The sequence below is a fragment of the Poeciliopsis prolifica genome, unplaced genomic scaffold (genome assembly GCF_027474105.1).
Source record: "Poeciliopsis prolifica strain line A6 unplaced genomic scaffold, Auburn_PproV2 SCAFFOLD102, whole genome shotgun sequence".
NCBI classification, from domain to species: domain Eukaryota; kingdom Metazoa; phylum Chordata; class Actinopteri; order Cyprinodontiformes; family Poeciliidae; genus Poeciliopsis; species Poeciliopsis prolifica.
Genome location: NW_026562477.1, coordinates 399,446 through 419,008, shown reverse-complemented (window position 1 = coordinate 419,008; position 19,563 = coordinate 399,446). Strand labels below are relative to the sequence as shown.

At 43.8% G+C, this 19,563-nt stretch overlaps 1 protein-coding gene across 1 annotated transcript in view; it reads right to left on the bottom strand.

Annotated features, from left to right (window-relative positions):
• LOC129354028 (VPS10 domain-containing receptor SorCS1-like) overlaps positions 1-19,563 on the bottom strand; it is a 137,586-nt gene that overhangs the window by 60,706 nt on the left and 57,317 nt on the right. The window contains 1 exon segment of the mRNA XM_055023510.1: positions 8,610-8,677. Coding sequence (XP_054879485.1) covers positions 8,610-8,677 — 68 coding nt within the window.

The window sequence follows — 19,563 nt, the reverse complement described above, 5'->3', positions numbered from 1 at the left end:
ATTCGACTGCCTATCTTCACACACACACACACACACACACACACACACACACACACACACGCACGCACGCGCACGTACGCACGCGCGCACACACACACGCGCGCACGCGCACGCGCACGCACGCACACACACGTACGCACACACACACACACACATACACACACACACACACACACACGCGCACGCGCACGCACACGCACGCACACGCGCACACGCACACGCACGCACGCACACACACACACGCACACACACACGCGCGCACGCACACACACACACACACTCGCGCACACACACGCACGCGCACGCACACATGCGCACACACACATGCGCGCGCGCACACACACATACACACACACACATGCACACGCACACACACACACACACACACACACCACACACACACACACACACACACACACACACACACAGCACCGTTTCCCCCCAGCAGTCTGTATTACACTCATCATACAGACTGCTGGCTCATTGTAGCTAGCGCTCTGATTTTTGCGGACTCCCTATTCAAAGCATCAACTATAAGAACTACAAACTCATCTTTCTTTCAGGAATCATTTTGTCCTGCCAGTAAAATGTTCACCACAGAAGAAATCCTTGCTGTCCTGCTTATGAAAAAAAAACATAGATATTTTGAAAAATAATAATTAAGCACTGTTTTATAAGGATTTTCACTAGTCGGCGTCTGCGTTCCTCTCTGTTTTGTACTGGGATATTTAGTTACAACTGGAATAAGAAAAATGTGTGATAAGCTATTTCCTGGTAGAGAAAAAGAAACGGGTAGCTATAAGGACAAGAGCACTTCCCCTGGATATGATCTTTTTGATGACTTTTATTTAACCCATATCCTCAACTGAGGAGCAAACCTCCCCGGCTGGGGAGTTTCTATGTTCTCTGTTTGCTTCCTGCTTCTCAGGTTAAGATGCGTTTTATTTATTCATTCCTCTTCCATCCGTCCCTGACTGAGAAGGACTGGGGAGGTTTGCTTCTCAGGTTACAATGAGTTTAATTCTTCTCTTTTCGATCCGTCCTCAGGTTATGGTGAGTTTGATGCATTTCTCTTTGATCCGTCTCTGACTGAGAAACAAACCTCCCTGGCTGGGGAGGTTTGCTTGTCAAAGAGCTTTTCAAAGAGCTATTGAAGATGGCGATGAGTGTCAACAGCAAAGACCTCCTGAAGTGTCTGTACCACACTGAACCTGAAGAAGCCTCTGACTGAAGACATATGCTCGTAGGGAAGATGGTCAGGATTGTCCATAATTTTCTTGATCCTATGAAGAATCATTCTCTGCATTACCAGAGGTTCCACTGACATGTCCAGAACAGAACCAGCCTTCTATACCAGCCTGGGACTGATGCTGCCCCAACAGAGGATGCTTTCAACACCAGATTTCCTCCAGAAGTCCTGTGCCTTTTGATAGACGCTTCTCTATTGCGTCTCCAGTCCAGATGAACACCGAGGTCTTTATGTTCCACAACTTCTTCTCCCACGAAGGAAACAAGTTTGATCTAATTCTTTTCCTCGTGAAATCAACAATCATCTCCTTTGGTTGGTTGGTTGTTTAAAGTTCTCTCTGGTGCTCCGGGTTCTTCCATATAATTAATCTCTCTCTCTTTCCCTCTAATAAATAAATACATATATATATATATATGAAAATTCCCTTCTCCCCCACCGCGGGTGGTTCTTATCCTCTGAGCTCGGGTCCTCTACCAGAGGATATATATCTATATATATAGATCTATATATCCTCTACCAGAGGCCTGGGAGCTTGAGGGTCCTGCAGTATCGTGGCTGTGCCAAGGACTGCTGCACATTTCTGGACTGAGATGTCTGATGTTGTTCCTGGGATCTGTTGTAGCCATTGATCCAGCTTGGGGGTTACTTAATAAAAAGTTGAGTTTTATAAATTGCATGCATAGAAAACATTTGATTCTAATCAAATTCCATTTTGTCTAGTCTTCCTCCTTGTGTATCACCTCTGAAAAAACTTGGAGAAGCTGCACGGCCCCCATGGGACTAAAGTTAATTAGCAGCGCTCTCTTGTTTACTAGAACCTCACACCTGATCTGACAGGTGGAGACTGTTTACATGCTATCTTTGAAGGAACCTTTTGCAAGTAAAAACTTAAAACTCATTGATATTCAGACTCCAGAATAAATCTTTGAAGAAATCTCTGAGGCAGCGATGATTGACGACCTCCTAAATCCGTCTCATCTTCTGCAGTTACAGTGGAATTGTTTCAAGATTAATATCTTCCAAAAGAATGTTTTCTTTGAAAACATTTTCTAAACTTCTTTTTATCAAAAGACTAAATGACACACACATTCAGACTGAAAAAGTGAGTCATCAAGAGCAAAAGAAATGTTTAAACTGTAGAGATTAAGATAAAAGTCGGCACATTGACTTTACAGCCGAGTGGCTGGACGAGTTTATTGATACAGATAAATAAGTAAAGGGAGCTGCATTTTTCTCCAATGCTAGTTATATTTATGGGGGTCAGTGTATTGGAGTCAGTTTTTCTTCTCCTGACCTGAATAAAGGAAACAGAGGACTTCTATTTTTATCTCATAAAGAGACACACAACCCAGACGAGACCTGCTTTAACTTCCTGAACTCAGCTGTGATCCAGGTCATCCTGTGGGATTTCTACACAAACAGTGGAAATAAATTCATCTAATTAAATATGTTATATAAAATAAAGTATTTTAATCTCTACTAACATGTCTTACTGTCAGCTGTTCTTGCTTACAGTAGATGGAAATCCAGCCCATTGTTCTACGCTTTGCGTCGTAAAGTTGATCTGGACCCTTCCTGGAGGCGTGGCCTCTGTTACTATATTACATTTTACCTAATGCCAACATTTGGCCACAATGTATGAAATACAACCATTCGATGCTATGACGTGTAGCAGAACCTGACTGCTCTGGAAGCAGCCGTCCTCCACTGTGAAGTGGAAGTGCCGATCCGAACGAGGCGCCTGTTGATGTTATTTCAGGACGTTGAAGCGTGAGCAGCACAGACTGAACGGCATTTCCTCTGATAAAACTGCAACCCTCTACTGGCAGACTATGATTCTAAAATGGCGCAGAAAATCACCATCATCCTCCACAACGTCTCCTTCTGTTCTCCGATTGGCCCGGCTGACATGCTACCGGAGCAATCCAAGTTAATGGGAGGAAGTCCAGACTGAGGCTGATGAAAAGATTCACAATTCATGAGAGACTAACATATTTGGCTAATTCCTGATATTCTGGTTGTATCCCGATTCAATTAAAGAAACTCCAATTTATTATTAATAAAAGAATTAATAATGTAGTCATAATTAATAACCAAACCAAATTTTGATGCAAATCCTGGAGTCCCAAGAAGTTGAACAAGACCTTGAAATGTTTGAATAATGAATTTATATAGTATGAGTTTTCACTTTTCAAAATAAATTACTAAAATAAATGAACTTTCCTTGAAATATTTATTCCAGATACTGCAGCTGTAACCTTCAGGGCTGGATCTTCTTCTGTCAGCCAGAGACACTTTATGTTTACAGAGTTTTAAATCGATTTAAACTGGTAAACCCACATCGTCCTCAGAGGAGCGTGAATATATTCTAATGTCGGCCACACCACTGATGACAAATCTGTGCTTGGATAGGATTTTAGCGTTCCAGGCTATCTTTGAAAGTTTGAACGACTTCTCTGAGCTGCCAGGTTTAATTTGTTTTCAGAGGCCTGAGGCTCAATCAAGGAACTTTTTCTCATTTCACACAAAGCCAGAGAAAAAAAGACCAAAGCATGCAAATCCTAAAAATGCAGGGAAGACGGCCCTAAACGCCTCGCGTGACTTCAAATAAAGCAATTGCTCACACCGACTGATCTGTTTCTTTCATTCCTTTAAATCCAGACTGAAGATCTTGTTTAAAGGGATTTCAGAGAATGTCACAGTTTACAAAAAGCCATGAAAATAGAAAAATATTCTCAACATATTACCGATTTGCTTCCCTTGGGGAACCTTTCAGGTTTACTTTGGACGGTATCCGTGGTGAGTGAATGCGTTGCTGGTACCGTTTATCAGAAATCATTGGTGTCTGCGTTCACTGGGCAGTGACATCATCGGACTATTGATCGGCTCCTGTCACAGAAAACCTGATTTAAGACCCAGTGACGCATTTCTACTGTGGCAGCAACTTTAAGCGCTGTGCACCGTCCGCATCCCGGGAGGATGAAAGCACACCAAGAGAAAAATGATTTTTCAAGAAGAAAACGACGCAGTGAAAAATAATCTATTACACTCTTAGCTCACCGAACTAAATCCTGCAGATTATCAAATAAATTAGTCAGATAAATATAATCAAATTAGTTCAGTTAAGAGAAAATAGTTATTCAAACCATGTGCATGTCAGGAAATAGGGTGAAAAGTTTCAAAAACCAACATTGTTCTCCAATCGAAAGAAATCTGAAAACAGATGAGAAAAATAGTTACAATCGAACTAAAACCTGTCTGGGTCCGGTTAAAGAATACGACCGCCAAGCAGAATGCAGACCGCTCCAAAAGCAGGAAGAGGACTGCAGCGCACGGCATTCTGGGTAAATACTACAACCAGTGAAATCTGACATTTCTGTTTACATTCAGGAAGAAGGAATCCTCTCCGTCCTCAATGGAGCGTCACCATGAAGGAGGCCTCATGAATGACCCATGACCTCTGGGCTCCACGACAAGCTCCTCCATTATGGTTATGAACCAGGACAATGATCCAATGATAAATTTCAGAGTGGCGGACCTGAGCTCAATCCTGGACAGAACCTGGGCCGAACCTGGGCCGAACCTGGACAGAACCTGGACCGAACCTGGGCCGAACCTGGACAGAACCTGGACAGAACCTGGGCTGAACCTGGACAGAACCTGGACAGAACCTGGGCCGAACCTGGTCAGAACCTGGACAGAACCTGGTCAGAACCTGGACAGAACCTGGTCAGAACCTGGACCGAACCTGGACAGAACCTGGACAGAACCTGGGCTGAACCTGGACAGAACCTGGTCAGAACCTGGACAGAACCTGGACAGAACCTGGGCCGAACCTGGTCAGAACCTGGACAGAACCTGGTCAGAACCTGGACAGAACCTGGGCTGAACCTGGTCAGAACCTGGACAGAACCTGGACAGAACCTGGACAGAACCAGGGCCAAACCCCCGTCAGGCCGTGGGAAGCTGTGTCCAGACGGTACATGGGTGTGAACCGCGCCGCTCTGACCTCACGCTGACTGGATTTTTGCAGCTGCAGGTGGAAAAAGGCTTCAGGCTGGCGGCGCGTTGGCCTCACAAAGACGGAGCGAGTTGGTCCAAGGACGCGGGAATGTTATCTGCATTATTACACCGATACGGCTCAGTGGGGAGAATGGATCCAGGATATATTAGGAACATCTGAGGCATTAAAAACTTTCACAACCTAAAAAAAAACCTTTTTTAGTCCTCGTGAAACAGATTAAAATTCTGTCTGAAGTCGCATATTAAAAAGCTTATTAGAAAGTCTCAGTTATAAGTGCAATACATTGATAGGCAGCTCCGTCGGGAATGTGGTTCATCATAGTCCAGAGAGAGAGACAGACAGAGAGACAGACAGAGAGAGAGAGAGACAGACAGACAGAGAGACAGACAGAGAGAGAGACAGAGAGAGACAGAGAGACAGACAGAGAGAGACAGAGAGATCCATGGATCTCAGGAACCGCCAGCAGCGCCGCTCCAGACAAGCAACAGCCGCGATGAGTCGCCAGGATGAATCTCTGCAGTCGCTCCATCTCTCCACCTCTCTCTCTCTCTCTCTTTGTCTCTCTGTCTCTCTTTGTCTCTCTGTCTCTCTGTCTCTGTCCACCTCTCTCTCTCTTTGTCTCTCTGTCTCTCTCTTTGTCTCTCTGTCTCTCTCTGCTAAATCAGAGCTTTCCTCCTCCTCTCCTCTCCACATCCGCAGTGCTTTTCCATCATCCCATCATGATCTACGGTTCACCTCCGGCTCCTGAAAACCTGTTTTGTTTTTTTTAACCATAAGCGTGTTTTTAAAACGAGCAGCTCTGTGATTGGACAGTGAGAAATGATCATAAAAGCCCAATTAGGAAACATTTTCAGCCCGTCCGTCACAGCGGACAGGAACCCGGCCAACGTTCTCAACATGAGGATCTGGATGAGACCCAGAGCAGAGAAGAATGAGGGACAAAGAGGAGCGGGGGTCAACCTGTGGTTCACGGGCCACTTAAAGGCCTCTGCATTATTTTGCGGGGCCAACTACTGGAAACCAAGGATTGTAAAAATGTGGACCTCCAGTAAATGATGCAGATGGACACTGCAGGACTTTCACCCACAAAGTAAAATCATCCAAAATGGAGAGTATAGAAAACCCAACAATTTTTATAAACTTATGTTAAATTTGAATGTTTTGGGTTTTGTATCATCTTAGTTTCATGATCAATCTTTGAATCATCTTTCAGTTCTCAGACTGTGAGGCTGACACCTTGTTACCAGGCTTAAATCGTTCCTGTTCGATTCTCCTACTACTCTCCAGTTCTACGGTTGTTGTGGTCATGGCCGCTGCAGCGTCCAGATGAATCGATCCTCACAGACTCCCTGCTGGGACGGCGGCCAAAAGGAGCAAATACTAAATACTGACTGTCATATTTTTATTTATTTGTCTATATTTTGTGGAAATTTGTTTCCACTTTGACATTAGAGGTTTCGTTGGGTTTTATTTTGATCACAAATCCAAATTCTGTTAATCACGATTGATTTGTAATAGCAATGAAAGGAATCCAAGGGGCTGAATGCGTTTCATAGACACTGTGAAAGTGTTATAATCCTGAATGGAAGCTGCTTGGCCTTTGTCTCACTGTGTGTTGAAGGATGCTAAAAATTGAAATACAGTCAGTATTTTTCAGTGTCTTCCTGATCCTCACAGAGAATGGATGAAGATCTTCGACCTGCTGCCTGGACGGTTTGATATTCCAGTATCTTTCAGACCGCATGTCACTGTTTGCTTTTTCTTTTCATTTATAGCATCGCATTCATTCGTCTCTTGACTTTGACTGATTGTTTTCTGCTGTGTTGCTGGAACCCAGTTTGGTTGTTGACATATGAAACAATTTGATGACATTAAACCAAATCAGATTCTCACTGATGAGATCATATCTCTGAGAGCTGCCTGCTTACGAGAGCAAAGCCAAGTTTTAAATCAATAAAGAGATGAAATCTGTAAAATTGGAGACGAACAGAAAACTGGGAGATTCACTTGAGGAGATTTTTGACTTTGTGTTGTTACTTGTTAAAAACGCTGACTTCACTGCTGTCCGTAAAGAAATGACGGCCTGACAGATTCATGCTCACGCCCAGCACATCATTTTATGGGCAGAAAAATTTCAAGCTGTTACCTCATGCAGCTTTGCCTACTTCAGGCTGGAATCGCTCCCCGAGGTGCTGCTCCGTCTTCCCGGCTGTAAATTTTCTACTGATGTCCCGTCCAGCCATTAAACTCTTCTCTCGAACACGTGAATCGTCTGGTCACTCATCTGTCTTTCTGTCGGACTGTCAGGCTTTTCCACACACACCTTTAATCATCCGTCCATTACGAAGCGCCGTATTTTCTCAGGTTATTAGATTTATCACAGCGTTGGAGAGGCACCATTACCGGGATAATGCGGGATCATGGCTGGATGCTCTGAGCTGAGTGGCCTCCTGCGACGCCGCAGCGTTCGCCGCAGCGTTCGCCGCAGCGTTCGCCGCAGCGTTCGCCGCAGCGTTCGCCGCAGCGTTTGCCGCAGCGCTGCGTGTCTGCAGCGCCTCAGGCTGCACAGAAATCCTTCAAATGCTTCCCTCAATAAAGTCATTTTTAGTCCAGACAATAACAAACGCTGTAAAGGTGGTTAGCTAATATTCCATAAAAACATTTCACTAAAAGAAACTTTTCTTATTCAAAATGGTTAATTAATCCCAAAGGGACATTAAATAATGTTATTTAGCCAAAGGCAAATTAAAAGAAAGTTTTTAATAAGTGTTTGGATTGACAGCTGTGATACACAGCGGGCAGAAAATCGAATATTTATTAAAGATTCATTATTTTGTCTCGGTGGAACCAATTCAAGTCTGACTGATGAACATGGAGAAGAACTGGGACTGAAAACAGCTACAAGTCAGAGGGGAAGAAAAACACTAATCTAAGAACAAAATGCAAAAACTCAAACATTGTGACACAAATCTAAATATGTTTAGTAATCCAACTGACTGTCTTTATTCATAACTCACTGCACAAGCTCATAAAACTGACCTGATCAGATTTACCTGAGCACAGTCTGAGTTTGAGAGCCGATGGTTTTGGGCTCAGAACCCAAAACCAGCCTTCAGCTCCGGGTTCTGATTGGCTCCTGATCCTGACATCTTCCTCTGACTTTAGTTTCCCCCAGAAGTTTCAAACATTTAAGTGATTCTCAGTGTGTGAGGATCTGGATCTGGATTAAAGCCAGAGGAAGTGTGGACGGCGTCTCGCCGGCGTCTCAGACCAATTTACTGTGTCAAACTCAGACCTGCTCCCATCATGATGTGGTGAGACGTGTGAGACTCTTACCTCCATAATGAACTCTCAGTCACACTGTTGAGGTTGAAGTCAAAGAGTTTGGTTAGCATCAGAATCACCTGCAAAACAACAGAGGCAACAGTTAGGATGCAAATCTATTCCCTCCGTGCATAAAGACGTTAAATTCACAAGAAATTTAAAGACATAAATTCTGGGAACATTTTGAGGGAGTCAGATTAGCCGAGTCAGATTTCTGCCTCTTTCTCCTTTTGCTCTGAAATAATTAGACTATAAATGTCAGACTAACAAAATGTTCAGCCTTTTTTCTCTCCAACTTTGTTTCAAGTGGAAGTTCTTTCTGTCCATCTGAGTAACTGGACCTCCATCCATCATTCAGCTCCATTAAGTAGATTTTCTCATTTTGACCCTCATCCATCACCATTCATGGATGACGAGCGTCGCGTTCAGAACTGCATCAGTGGACAAACCGATCCCAGGAAATATTTCTATCCAGAAAGTTTGTGAATTAAGCAGATTAGATTTTTTCCTGTTTTTCACTGATAGAGAAACACGTCGGACTTTCCAGCTTGTTTGACTCATGAACAGTTTTCTTTATATATTTACTCCTTCAGAAACCCTCAGCAGCTTGATGCAAACGCCTTTTATTTCATTTATTACATATTTTTCTCAAGCTGTCACAGCTGAATAGAAGATCTGATGCCATCCATCAGATTTATCTTCTGTAAATCTGTAAATGCTTTAATTTCACTTGCTTCACGAGGGGATAAATTTATCTTCTCATTCAGAATTAAAGGAAATCAACCAGATGAAAATGGAAACTTATTCCAGTCAAACATCATGCAAACATTTACATTTTTGCTGTCAAAGAGGATAAAAATCCCCAGTTTGTTTCTTCGGAGTGTGAAACAGACTCCTGATAATCTTCTTGTCATCTTTGTCTTTTCAGACTTTCAGAACAATTAAAGCATTTCTAACCACATGTGGCGTGTTCAGAGTTGAAATAATATAAAGTGCATGCCTTAGGGTTGTGTGAAGAGTGGGAATAAGACTTTTTCTGAATCTATTTAACTTGTGATGAGTGTTGGGAGGTCAGAGCAGGAGGAGTGGCTGTCAGTGGTCATGTTTTTGGGCTCTTTGCAGGAAGGAAGAGGCTTCAGCATCCTGACACCCTGAAGGCTGAAGCTGTTCATCAATCTGCTGCTTCAGCTCTGACGTCTGCAGAACACACTCCAAACACACACCGAGTAAAAACAACGACTCTGCCTCAAATATACAGAATCTGAAACAACTATTCACATTGCAAACAGTTTTTTGAGGAGAAACTTTAACTTGTTATTCAGGAGTCGGTTCCTGCATCCCGTCTCAAACGTACCGACTTGCTACTGAGCATGTGCAGAACGACAGGAAGCTGATGCAGAGATCCAGGTGTGTGGAGACGGGATGCAGCTGATAGTTACAGGACAGACGCTTTCAGTCCTGGATAATATTAAACCCTTACAGAAATCAGTTTTTCCACTAATTTCATCTTAAATTCCTCATAAAAATGTTAAATATGTCTCTGTGACTCGCTGTGTCCAGAAGCAGAAGAGAGGAAATCTGAGCTGCTGCTTTAGAAAAACTTCAGGGCATAAATACTTTAAAAGATGGAAAATTTCTCCTATTATTTCAGTGTGAAGATGAAAAATCCACCAGTTTGTGTCCATATTAATAAAACGAACTAATTAAATGCCACTCAGAAAATCACTTCAGATTCTGAATTATTAAAAATATTGAAGTTGATCAATTTAAGCAGAGCTCTCAACACTGAAACTGCTTTCACAGCAGCTCCTGATGCTCATTTCTGATTTTTTGCTGAAATCCGATTTTGTTTGCAGGATTCTGAGGAAACTTTTAAAATGTTGCAAAACAGAAAATCCAAATGAGACATGCTTCCACCCAGAGGTCTGCAGAGAATGAGACGGTGGTCTCTGCAGTGAATCAGACGGTGGTCTCTGCAGTGAATGAGACGGTGGTCTCTGCAGTGAATCAGACGGTGGTCTCTGCAGATGTTGATGCATCGCATGGCTGCAGCAAAACCCTCAAACTTTCTTCTGTTTCCATCAACAACTTCAAAAATATGCAGAAAAATTATTAACGGAAGCAACTACAGATTTCTGTCATAGTCTACGATTTCTCATTGCAGTCATTGTCTACATTTATTCAGTTCGTAATCAATTTGTTTAATATTTATTTATTGGCTCTTTAGCACCTCATATTGAAAAGGCATATAAATACTGATAATTATGGAGTGGATAAGTAATATATTTCATTAAACTGAGATAAGGAGGGGATGAATAAGACTCCTTGCTCTTCATGTTTCCATGTCCTACTGGTTTCTTCTTTTCTTATTTAAAATAAATGAAATCTGGATTTAATCGCATTTGGCTTCTTCTGGTGCAGAATTATGACTCATGTCTCACGTCAATGATGTAAAAGCTGAATAAAATCCAGTTTTTTTTATAAATATAAACTTATAAACTATAAGTTTAAATGTAAACTTATTTAAATGTTACGTTCAGACTCTCCAATAACCAAAAATCGTTTTTTTGGAGGATGCATTCACCTGCTGTTAGACATACATAACCAGTCAGAGGCAGTTAGAACTTTAAAAATGAAGTTTGATAAACTGACAAACGTTTATTAAGAAGAATAATCAGGTAACTGGCCGTCAGCCTTGTTAAAGTTTGTTAAAGAGGTTCCTAACCCTAACCCCTGACCCCAACCCTAGATCACCGTGTCAGATGTAACGTATGGGATCATTTCCTCCATTTAGCTTTTCTTCCATATTTCTATTCAAAGGTTGAAGATGAAGTCAGACGTTTGATCAAAATGTTCACCTTAACTGCTTTGTTGCTGTTTTCAACCTGACTGTAAAACAATTCAAATTAAAATCTATTTTTAATCAAATCAATCATCTCCATGTGTTAATCAGACACAAGAGGTCTTCTCTGTGAACAGACTCCACAGCTGCAGCGCGAGCTGCTGCTGCAGCGAGCTGCTGCTGCAGCGAGCTGCTGCTGCAGACTGCGGCTGTTTAAAATTATCCTCATTGTTTCAGATTCATTACTTAATCATATCCCATTGATTCCAAACACTGCTGGGAAAATCTTCCAGATTCAGATGATGCCCTGAAGGTGAGCGGGACGAGTGAAAGTGGGTCAGCTCTGGTCTTCGGGGAAACAAGCCGAGGCAGAAACAACTTATTTGGCTCGGAGCGTAGAAGTGAAAGCGGCGCGGTGAGTTTGCTTTGTGACTGGAGGAGTTTGAAGCTCCGGAGAGGCTGAAGATGCAGGAAAATATTGAGAGAAAACTCGATCCTGACTGTTCCGGGTTACTCTGATAAGATCCAGGAGATCCAAGGGGACGCGCTGCCTGTTAGTTATCTGATGACCTGCAGGTGTTCTGGGTAATATGCTGCAGTGGTCACTCTGCCCCCTCAGTGCATTGCTGCTCTTATCTCTGACTGTTCAACAAAACTAAACACTGATGAGTTGGAAACCATCAGCTCCCCTCTGCATCGCCCTGCTTGTTGCCGTGGCAGCAGCAGCCGATGACTCGTGTGACTTTGTGAAACTGTTGCGCCAGCAGGAGGCTGCAGCGAGTTCACGGCGAACAGATGCACCTTGGGTAGAGGAATTACCCGGCGAGGTCGGGGGCTCCTGTGATCCGGCTCATTAAATATGCGCCAACATCTGCAGCCCCTGAAAGCCCGGCGGTGCCATGGAAACGGGTCGGTGTCGGCCGGCAGGGACTCGGTGTTCTGAACGTTCACCCGGATAAAGAGCCGTAATCCTGCACTGATCAGAAATCAGCCTGGGGACGGAGGGGGGCTGTCACCTTAAAGTCAGAACCGTGCATGCTAATGCTAATGACCAACCGGGTCCACTGTGTCCCACCTGGAGGCTACATTCCCAGCATTCAGCTTCTCTTTTCGTCCTCCACTCATTATTTCCTTCACACATCACATTCTGCTCTGCGAGTCAACGTGTGTTTGTGACAAAAGCAGGTTGAAGGTGAGGGTAATGGGCCAATTATGGCTTTAACAACTGTGAGCCAGTCGTTAGCGTGTCTGGGTAGGTACAGGTGAGCGGGTGTGGAAGGTTTTCCAGCTCAGAGCGAGTCCGTCATGACACACGGCTCCAAACTCAGAGGAGCGTCCTGTGAAAGGCCGGCGTAACGTCTCACTGGCTGAAGGGCAGAGTCTGCTCTGGCCGTCTGGCGCCTGCATATGGAGGGAAGCAGGCGGTTGTCAGCCAGTGGCCCGGTCAGATGGGCTCCCACTGGAAGGTGCATATGTTCCTCACACGCGGCGCCAGTTGGGCCCGGGGGCTTCATACTGTAAATACACAGAGACGGCTCTGTGGAGGATACCTCTCCACAGGCGGAGTCACTTCTGATGCATGAACGCACCAGAAAGAAAATAAAACTATCTCAGATTTCCAACACATTTTACAAAGATCCAGACTCAAATATTCAGATTTTTTTATGCAGTAAATTTTTGCTCAGTCAGAGAAAAGGTGAATGTCGGCACTTCAGTTGGTTCCCTCCTTATCCTGTCCTCTGATAATGTTAAAAAGGGGAAATATTATGTCTGCTCCATTTTATAGCACAGACAAGTAAATATGACTTAAAAGAAATTTGACTTTGATGGTTTAAAATTGGATCGCTGTCTCTTTAAGAAGCTCCTGGTCTGTCTGACACTCTGTCTTCTAGACGTCATTAGAAAAATTTTTCTATGTTAAGATTTTATTATTTTGCTCAGAGAAGTAGCTCATACAGCAGATGAGAAGATCCACCAGGTGTTTGCTAATTGCTGCTGGCTAGTTTGCAGGATAAGAGCGGGGGAGTCGCTGGGCTGCTCTGTGGGTCCACAGCTGGACACACGGTGGACGTACCAGGACCTGGACGTCCACCCAGACTGACAGCTTAATGCTGTGACAGAACGGCCCAGTCAAAGTCCACACTGAAATCCGATTGAAAATCCTTAGCAATAATTGAAAACCAATGTTCACAGACATCTGCATCCAGACGAAGAACGGCCAGATGTTCAGTCCTGTGCAGAGCTGGAGGAAACTGATAGGAAGTACTAACACATGCCACACTTTTCAGATTTTTATGTGTAAAAATATAAAGAACCATGCATCATTTATCCTTTTCTTCACAACTATGCACCATTTCATTTTGGTTTATCACATAAAAATGTGAAAAATGTTCAACAGATATAAACTTATTTAAATGTTAACATTTCTAACAAATAAGAAATTAGTTTCTAAATGTTTTAATCAAAGAAATTCAGTTTTATGGCAACGGGTAAAATAGCTTTGAAAGTTTTATTTTTGTATATTAGTGCAGAAAAGTAATTCCAAGAGTTTGGTTCCGTATCGCTGCGAACTGCAGCAGCCATTAGGAAAACTCCAGACCTCATCAGAACCAAACCGGTCGGTAACGTCTGGCCCACATGCAGAAAGCTGCCATGTTTCTGTACAGCAGCTGACAAGAAGTGGCACTTTGAGATGTGTTTGCTCCAAACGATGCTTGGTGTAAAAATGCTGTTTCTTCCATGGTGTCAAATTAGATGTGAACGTGGACAGCAGCTTCAGAATCACCGGTCGGTCCTGCCACTCCGGGTCCAGCTAACAAAGAAACTAAAGTTTGTTACCTTGTTACTTCGCAAAAAGCTGCCAGAAGTTTCTGAGCATCCGGACTGTCCACTGTAACGTCACAGCAGAAGTTGAAGTTTAAGTTTCTGTTTATTGTGTGGACTGAACCAAGTCCAGTCAGTTTGCGGTTCTCTTCCTCTCAACAGACACAAATGTTTGTCTTGTGTGTTTATCCATGATAACATGTAAACCTTAAGCAGACCAGTTTGTTCTGAGCCAGGTTCTGGTTCTGCTGGAGGGCTCTTCCTGTTGCAGGAGAGTTTTTCCTCTCCACTGTCGCTTCATGCATGCTCAGTCAGAGGGACGGCTGTGAAGCCAGCAGGAAGCGCAGGGGGAGAAATGGCTGCTGACTCCACTGGGCTTCATTACACAGAAACGTTTAATATCTGGTATTGAAATTTGAAATGAAATTTCAGTTTTTAAAGTGCACTATATGAATAAACTGAACAGTATATTAATATACAGCAAAGCATGAAAAACTCAGCATCATATTAAATCCATCAGGTGAGATTTGAACCCCAAACCTTCTGAGGAAACCAAGCTATTATTAAACATGTGCATATATTAAAGTGGTTCTTTACTGTAACACATCCTCTGAATATGGATTCTGATCCAGATATTTCTGCTGTCCTGGCTGCTCTCTGCCTCACAGAGCAGTCACAAAAGAAGCTCCTCTAAATGGAAGTACATTACTTTCAAAATGCACCATTTATGTGCATCGGCTCAAGCAAAGTGATTTACGGTGATTTCTGTTACGCAGCCATTTCCTCTCTCCTAATGAAAGCAAACTGCATCAGCTCACCTGCTGCACAGCGCCAGGGGAAAATTTAAAACACAACGCCGGCAGCATCCCAGTTTATTTACGCTGGCGATGCCTTTCATTCCCGCCTGGTTCAGAGCATGACCGCACCATCAAAAGCTGATTTATTCTACGCTGAGAAGCTGGAGTGCTGCAGCTTCTGCAGTGGACATGGTCCTGATGGATGAAGAGCACAGTTCAAAGAGCAGACGTGTCTCTGGAGGATGTTCAAGAAGGCTTGCAAACGCATAAGGAAAGAGCACAGATATATTAGTCATGCAGAGAAAAGCCTCAGCTCGAGGTGCGGATCAGTCACAACTGTGTCTGTGCAAAGCTCCACATATTCAGAGTATCCTTTTATTTCTCTTTAATCCAAACTTTGCCTTTGCTGCCAGCAAACACGGATATCTGCTGTACTCTGTGCTAATTGTCCTTGGATGGAGGAAAGAAAATATCACCACGGATCAAAATTCCCCAACATGCATATACAAGTAACAATTACCATCTCCTGGGGCGCAAGGAGCCAAACAAACCTCAAACACACACACACACACACACACGCGCCGACGCTCCCAAACTGAAGGGGGTTAATGTCAGGTTCATGTTCTGCAGGGCATCGCAAACTATTTGTTTTCCTCACGTCTCATTTCTGTAATCATGTGAGACCAGATTTCTCCAGGGGACAGATCCGGTTTCATTCCTGCAGGAGCTCACAGAGCTGCTGACACACAGGAGCGCCTAATGAATCTGTTTCACACTTTCCTTTTAATCTGCAAAATGAATTCTGTGAGCACAAACAGGGCAACGCGCTCATATATAATGATGCAAACAAGTTCTACCTGCTGACGTTCGGAGATAGCTCCAACTGTCATGCTCACTGTGGGGGTGTGGGGGATCACTGAGGCAGAAACACTCCTCTCTGTGGATTAGCCTGTCACGTCTTCCTGTGGAAAATGCACCACTTGTGCCTATTGCTAATATAAAAGTGAAACATGCCTGGGAAGCAGAGTTTTCCTCTGCTTGTCACATATCTAAAAATAATGTGTCTTCATTGGAAAGCAGATTGATCAAGGCCTGTCAGGGCGCGCGGCCCCAGGAGCTTCCTCTGCATCCCGGCCGCAGGAATCAGAGCTGCTTATTAGTAAATGATCTGTCTTCTGCAGCCTTATGCAGCCTGATGTCTTTCAGTTGTAATTACCGCACAGAGACGCTGCCAGAAACTTACACCATGCTGTCAATTTACTTCCTCCTCTTTGTTTTTTTGCTGATGAGAGAAGGACGAACGTTCTTCCATTTTCTGATGCATTGGAGCAGATTATTTTGGGCCATGTGGGGTTTGCAGCGACGCTGGTGGAATACTGAACAACTTCTGCACCTACCTGCAGCCGCCGCTTTGATCCACAGACCTGTCACTGTTGTTTGCTGCTGCCTTTTTGTTTGCTTTTTTCTGATGATGATGCAGGCGCAGCTTTTTCATATTCCTTGATTTGCAGCCATATGCTGTTCTTAACTACTTGTTAACCCACTTTGCTCCACGCACATTCCCCTCCACGCTACGCTGGATGGATTCACTGTGACCGTTTTTGCAATTTAGAGCCTGATCTCTGAAATGTGGAGCTGCAGAAAGCATTTGAACACTTGAAAGGCTTAAAGAAGTCATTAATAAGATGTAATAAGTATAAAGTATGCAGCGATGTGGTTGTACACGATGATTACATCTCTTTTTCATGTCTGAACTACAAAGCGCTCCGCGTGGTTTTGTTTCAGCGCCGCCTGTTCCTGGGAATTATCTGCAGGAAACTGATGTGGAAACAAGTCGACAGGAATCCAGGAATCTTTACATGCAGGTGCAAAGCAGTAATTCATCCGGCTCCAATAACACGCTTCACATTCAGCAAGAATTCTCCACATTTACAGAACATCGTCTCTGCAGGCTCAACACGCTGTAAAAAACTTATTTACATTTTTTCTCTTGATTTAAAAAAATCACTGAAGTGAAAGCAGTGAGGGGCCATGTTTATTTCCAAATAACATGCTCAATAACTTTTTTTGTTAATCTTTCATTTTGTAAACATGCAATATTTTCTGAAAAAGTAGAAAAGAACAACTTATGGAAAGCTGAGCAGGTTCTACTTTTTATCAAACGTTTTTTATTTTGTTGGTTTAGAAAATGTTTTTAGTTTCTTACTGTCTTTAGTAAAGCTTATAAGGCTTGTTAAGAGTTGCTGAAATTATTATTATTATTCATACACGTCATTACTTCCGATTAATTAACTGGGTTGGATTGTTGCAAAAAGGTCTTGGGTTTGAATCCCAGATGGGGTTTCTCTGCATGGCTGCATGTTCTCGCTGTGCAGGTCTGGCTTCTAAAAACATGACAGGCAGGTCAGCTGGTCACTCAGCTGACCTGAGTTCTGACTGTGTGCATGGTCGTCCTGAAAGCCCGATGGACTGGTGACCTGATGACCTGATGACCTGGTGACCTGGTGACCTGATGACCTGGTGACCTGATGACCTGGTGACCTGATGACCTGATGACCAGGTGACCTGTCCTCAGAGACAGCAGTCATAGTATAAAAAGTAAACTAGAGTTTAGACTGATTATCGCTCCTGAACCAGTCCTTTAAATTAGTGGTGGAGAACTCGTTATAAATTGAAACGTCTCCCAGGAGCCGGCACCTTGTTCGGCATCCTAAATGTGCTCCAACATATGCACACGCACAAGCCCAGCCTGTTTAAACATTTTTCCAGGCGTTCCAGGACCAAAGATCCTGAAGAGAATGCCGATTGAGACAATAAATCACTGTTTAGCAGTTTGTCATAAAGGGGAGATAAGGCCTGACACAATTACTGGAAGGAAATTCATGGCCAGCGTCTGCAGACAGCAGTCAGAGCATCTTTCACTGAACACAAAGCTCTTCCTGCTCTGAATGAGAAACGGAGTGACAAGCTACCTCCGTTCAGTCTGAGGCCTGTTTGTATTTTGGTCATTTCAACAGTTATGAATTTTGATTTATTCATGTCACACTCAACCTTCTCACCTGAAACACGCTCAGGTGGAGCAGCGCCTGAGAGACGGAGGTTTGGCCTCCAGTTATTTCTACTGCAGCAAAGGTGAAAGGTCAAAGGAACCTCTGCGGTATCTTCACTTTACCTTCCTTTTAAATCTGCTTTGAAACCTTAATAGATCTGCATAATTTCTTTAAAAGGAGCAAATATTTGCTGGCTGTTCACTGAAGGGCGAAGTTACTGCAGATCTAGAAATGTTGACTTCATCAAAGCGATTTTAGGATCATTGATTTTGTTTAATTTCATCCACTTTGGATCCTGGAGGGTGGTGCAGTCGTTGCCCCAGGGAACGCCGGATTGAAAGCAGACCCCCAAGGAGCTGCCTGAGGAGCCACTGGTGGTGGTCGCTAACAAGTTCGGCTGTTCGCTCCTGAGTCCCAGTTGTTCATGTTTTAAATAGAGATTCTCACGATTTGCATTCAATTTATGGTTATATAAAACAGGAGCAACACTTTGGCAAGACAAAACTACGACCCGCCCTTCCTTCATGTTTATCACAAACATGGAAGTTTATCATGAAAACTTGCGTGAAGTGAGAGGAAAAAGACAAAATGTTTGGAAATCTGGAGAGCGTGGCCTGCATTTGTCTTCAGGCTCCAGATTTTGGGTTATGCTCCCTTCGATCCATCCATTATCTTCTGTTTCATCCAGATCCAGGTCGCAGAATCAAATTTCTCTGAAGTTCATAACAGAGCTGGATGTTGGTCAGAGGTGAACAACCTCTGGTTCAAGTTCTCCACCAGAGACAAAGGCAAAGTGTGAGCTCAGCTTTAGCGGCGCTTAGAAGACATCATTTGGTCAGCAGGATGGTAAACAATCATCTTTGGTTTATGAAGCCCGGCTCCCAGCGGCCCCGGGTCAGCAGCACCAGAACGGCTCCGTCAGACGATCACACTGCGCCGACGCGTTGGGTCTCAAAGGTCAAACCCAAACCGTCAGACTTCACTTGTATTGAATAACAGTTGGCACCTCGCGGCCAGTCCTGACCAGAAATTCAAGCCAGCCCACACAGGAAGCCGTTCAGGCCAGGCTGCTGAGCCAGACGAGGCTTTGGCTGCAGAGCGCTTGTACAGGCCGAGGCGGGAGGCATTCTGGCTCCCCTCTACCAGGAATTAATCCAAGGACAAATGAGCAAGTTTGGCAGGATGGAACAGGAGGGAAAGCAGACAAATCCGAGGGATGAAGGCGTTTCTCTGTGAGGAAGGATCAGCTGCAGCGACGGCTGGTTGGACATTCTGCAAAGTGGAAAGGTGTCATGACCTGCAGGTTAACGTAGAGGACATGAGCAAACATGATGGAGGTGTGTGTGTCTGTGTGTGTGTGTGTGTGTGTGTGTGTGTGTGTGTGTGTGTGTGTGTGTGTGTGTGTGTGTATGTGTGTGTGTGTGTGTGTGAGACGGCCGTCAGCCTGACGCAGA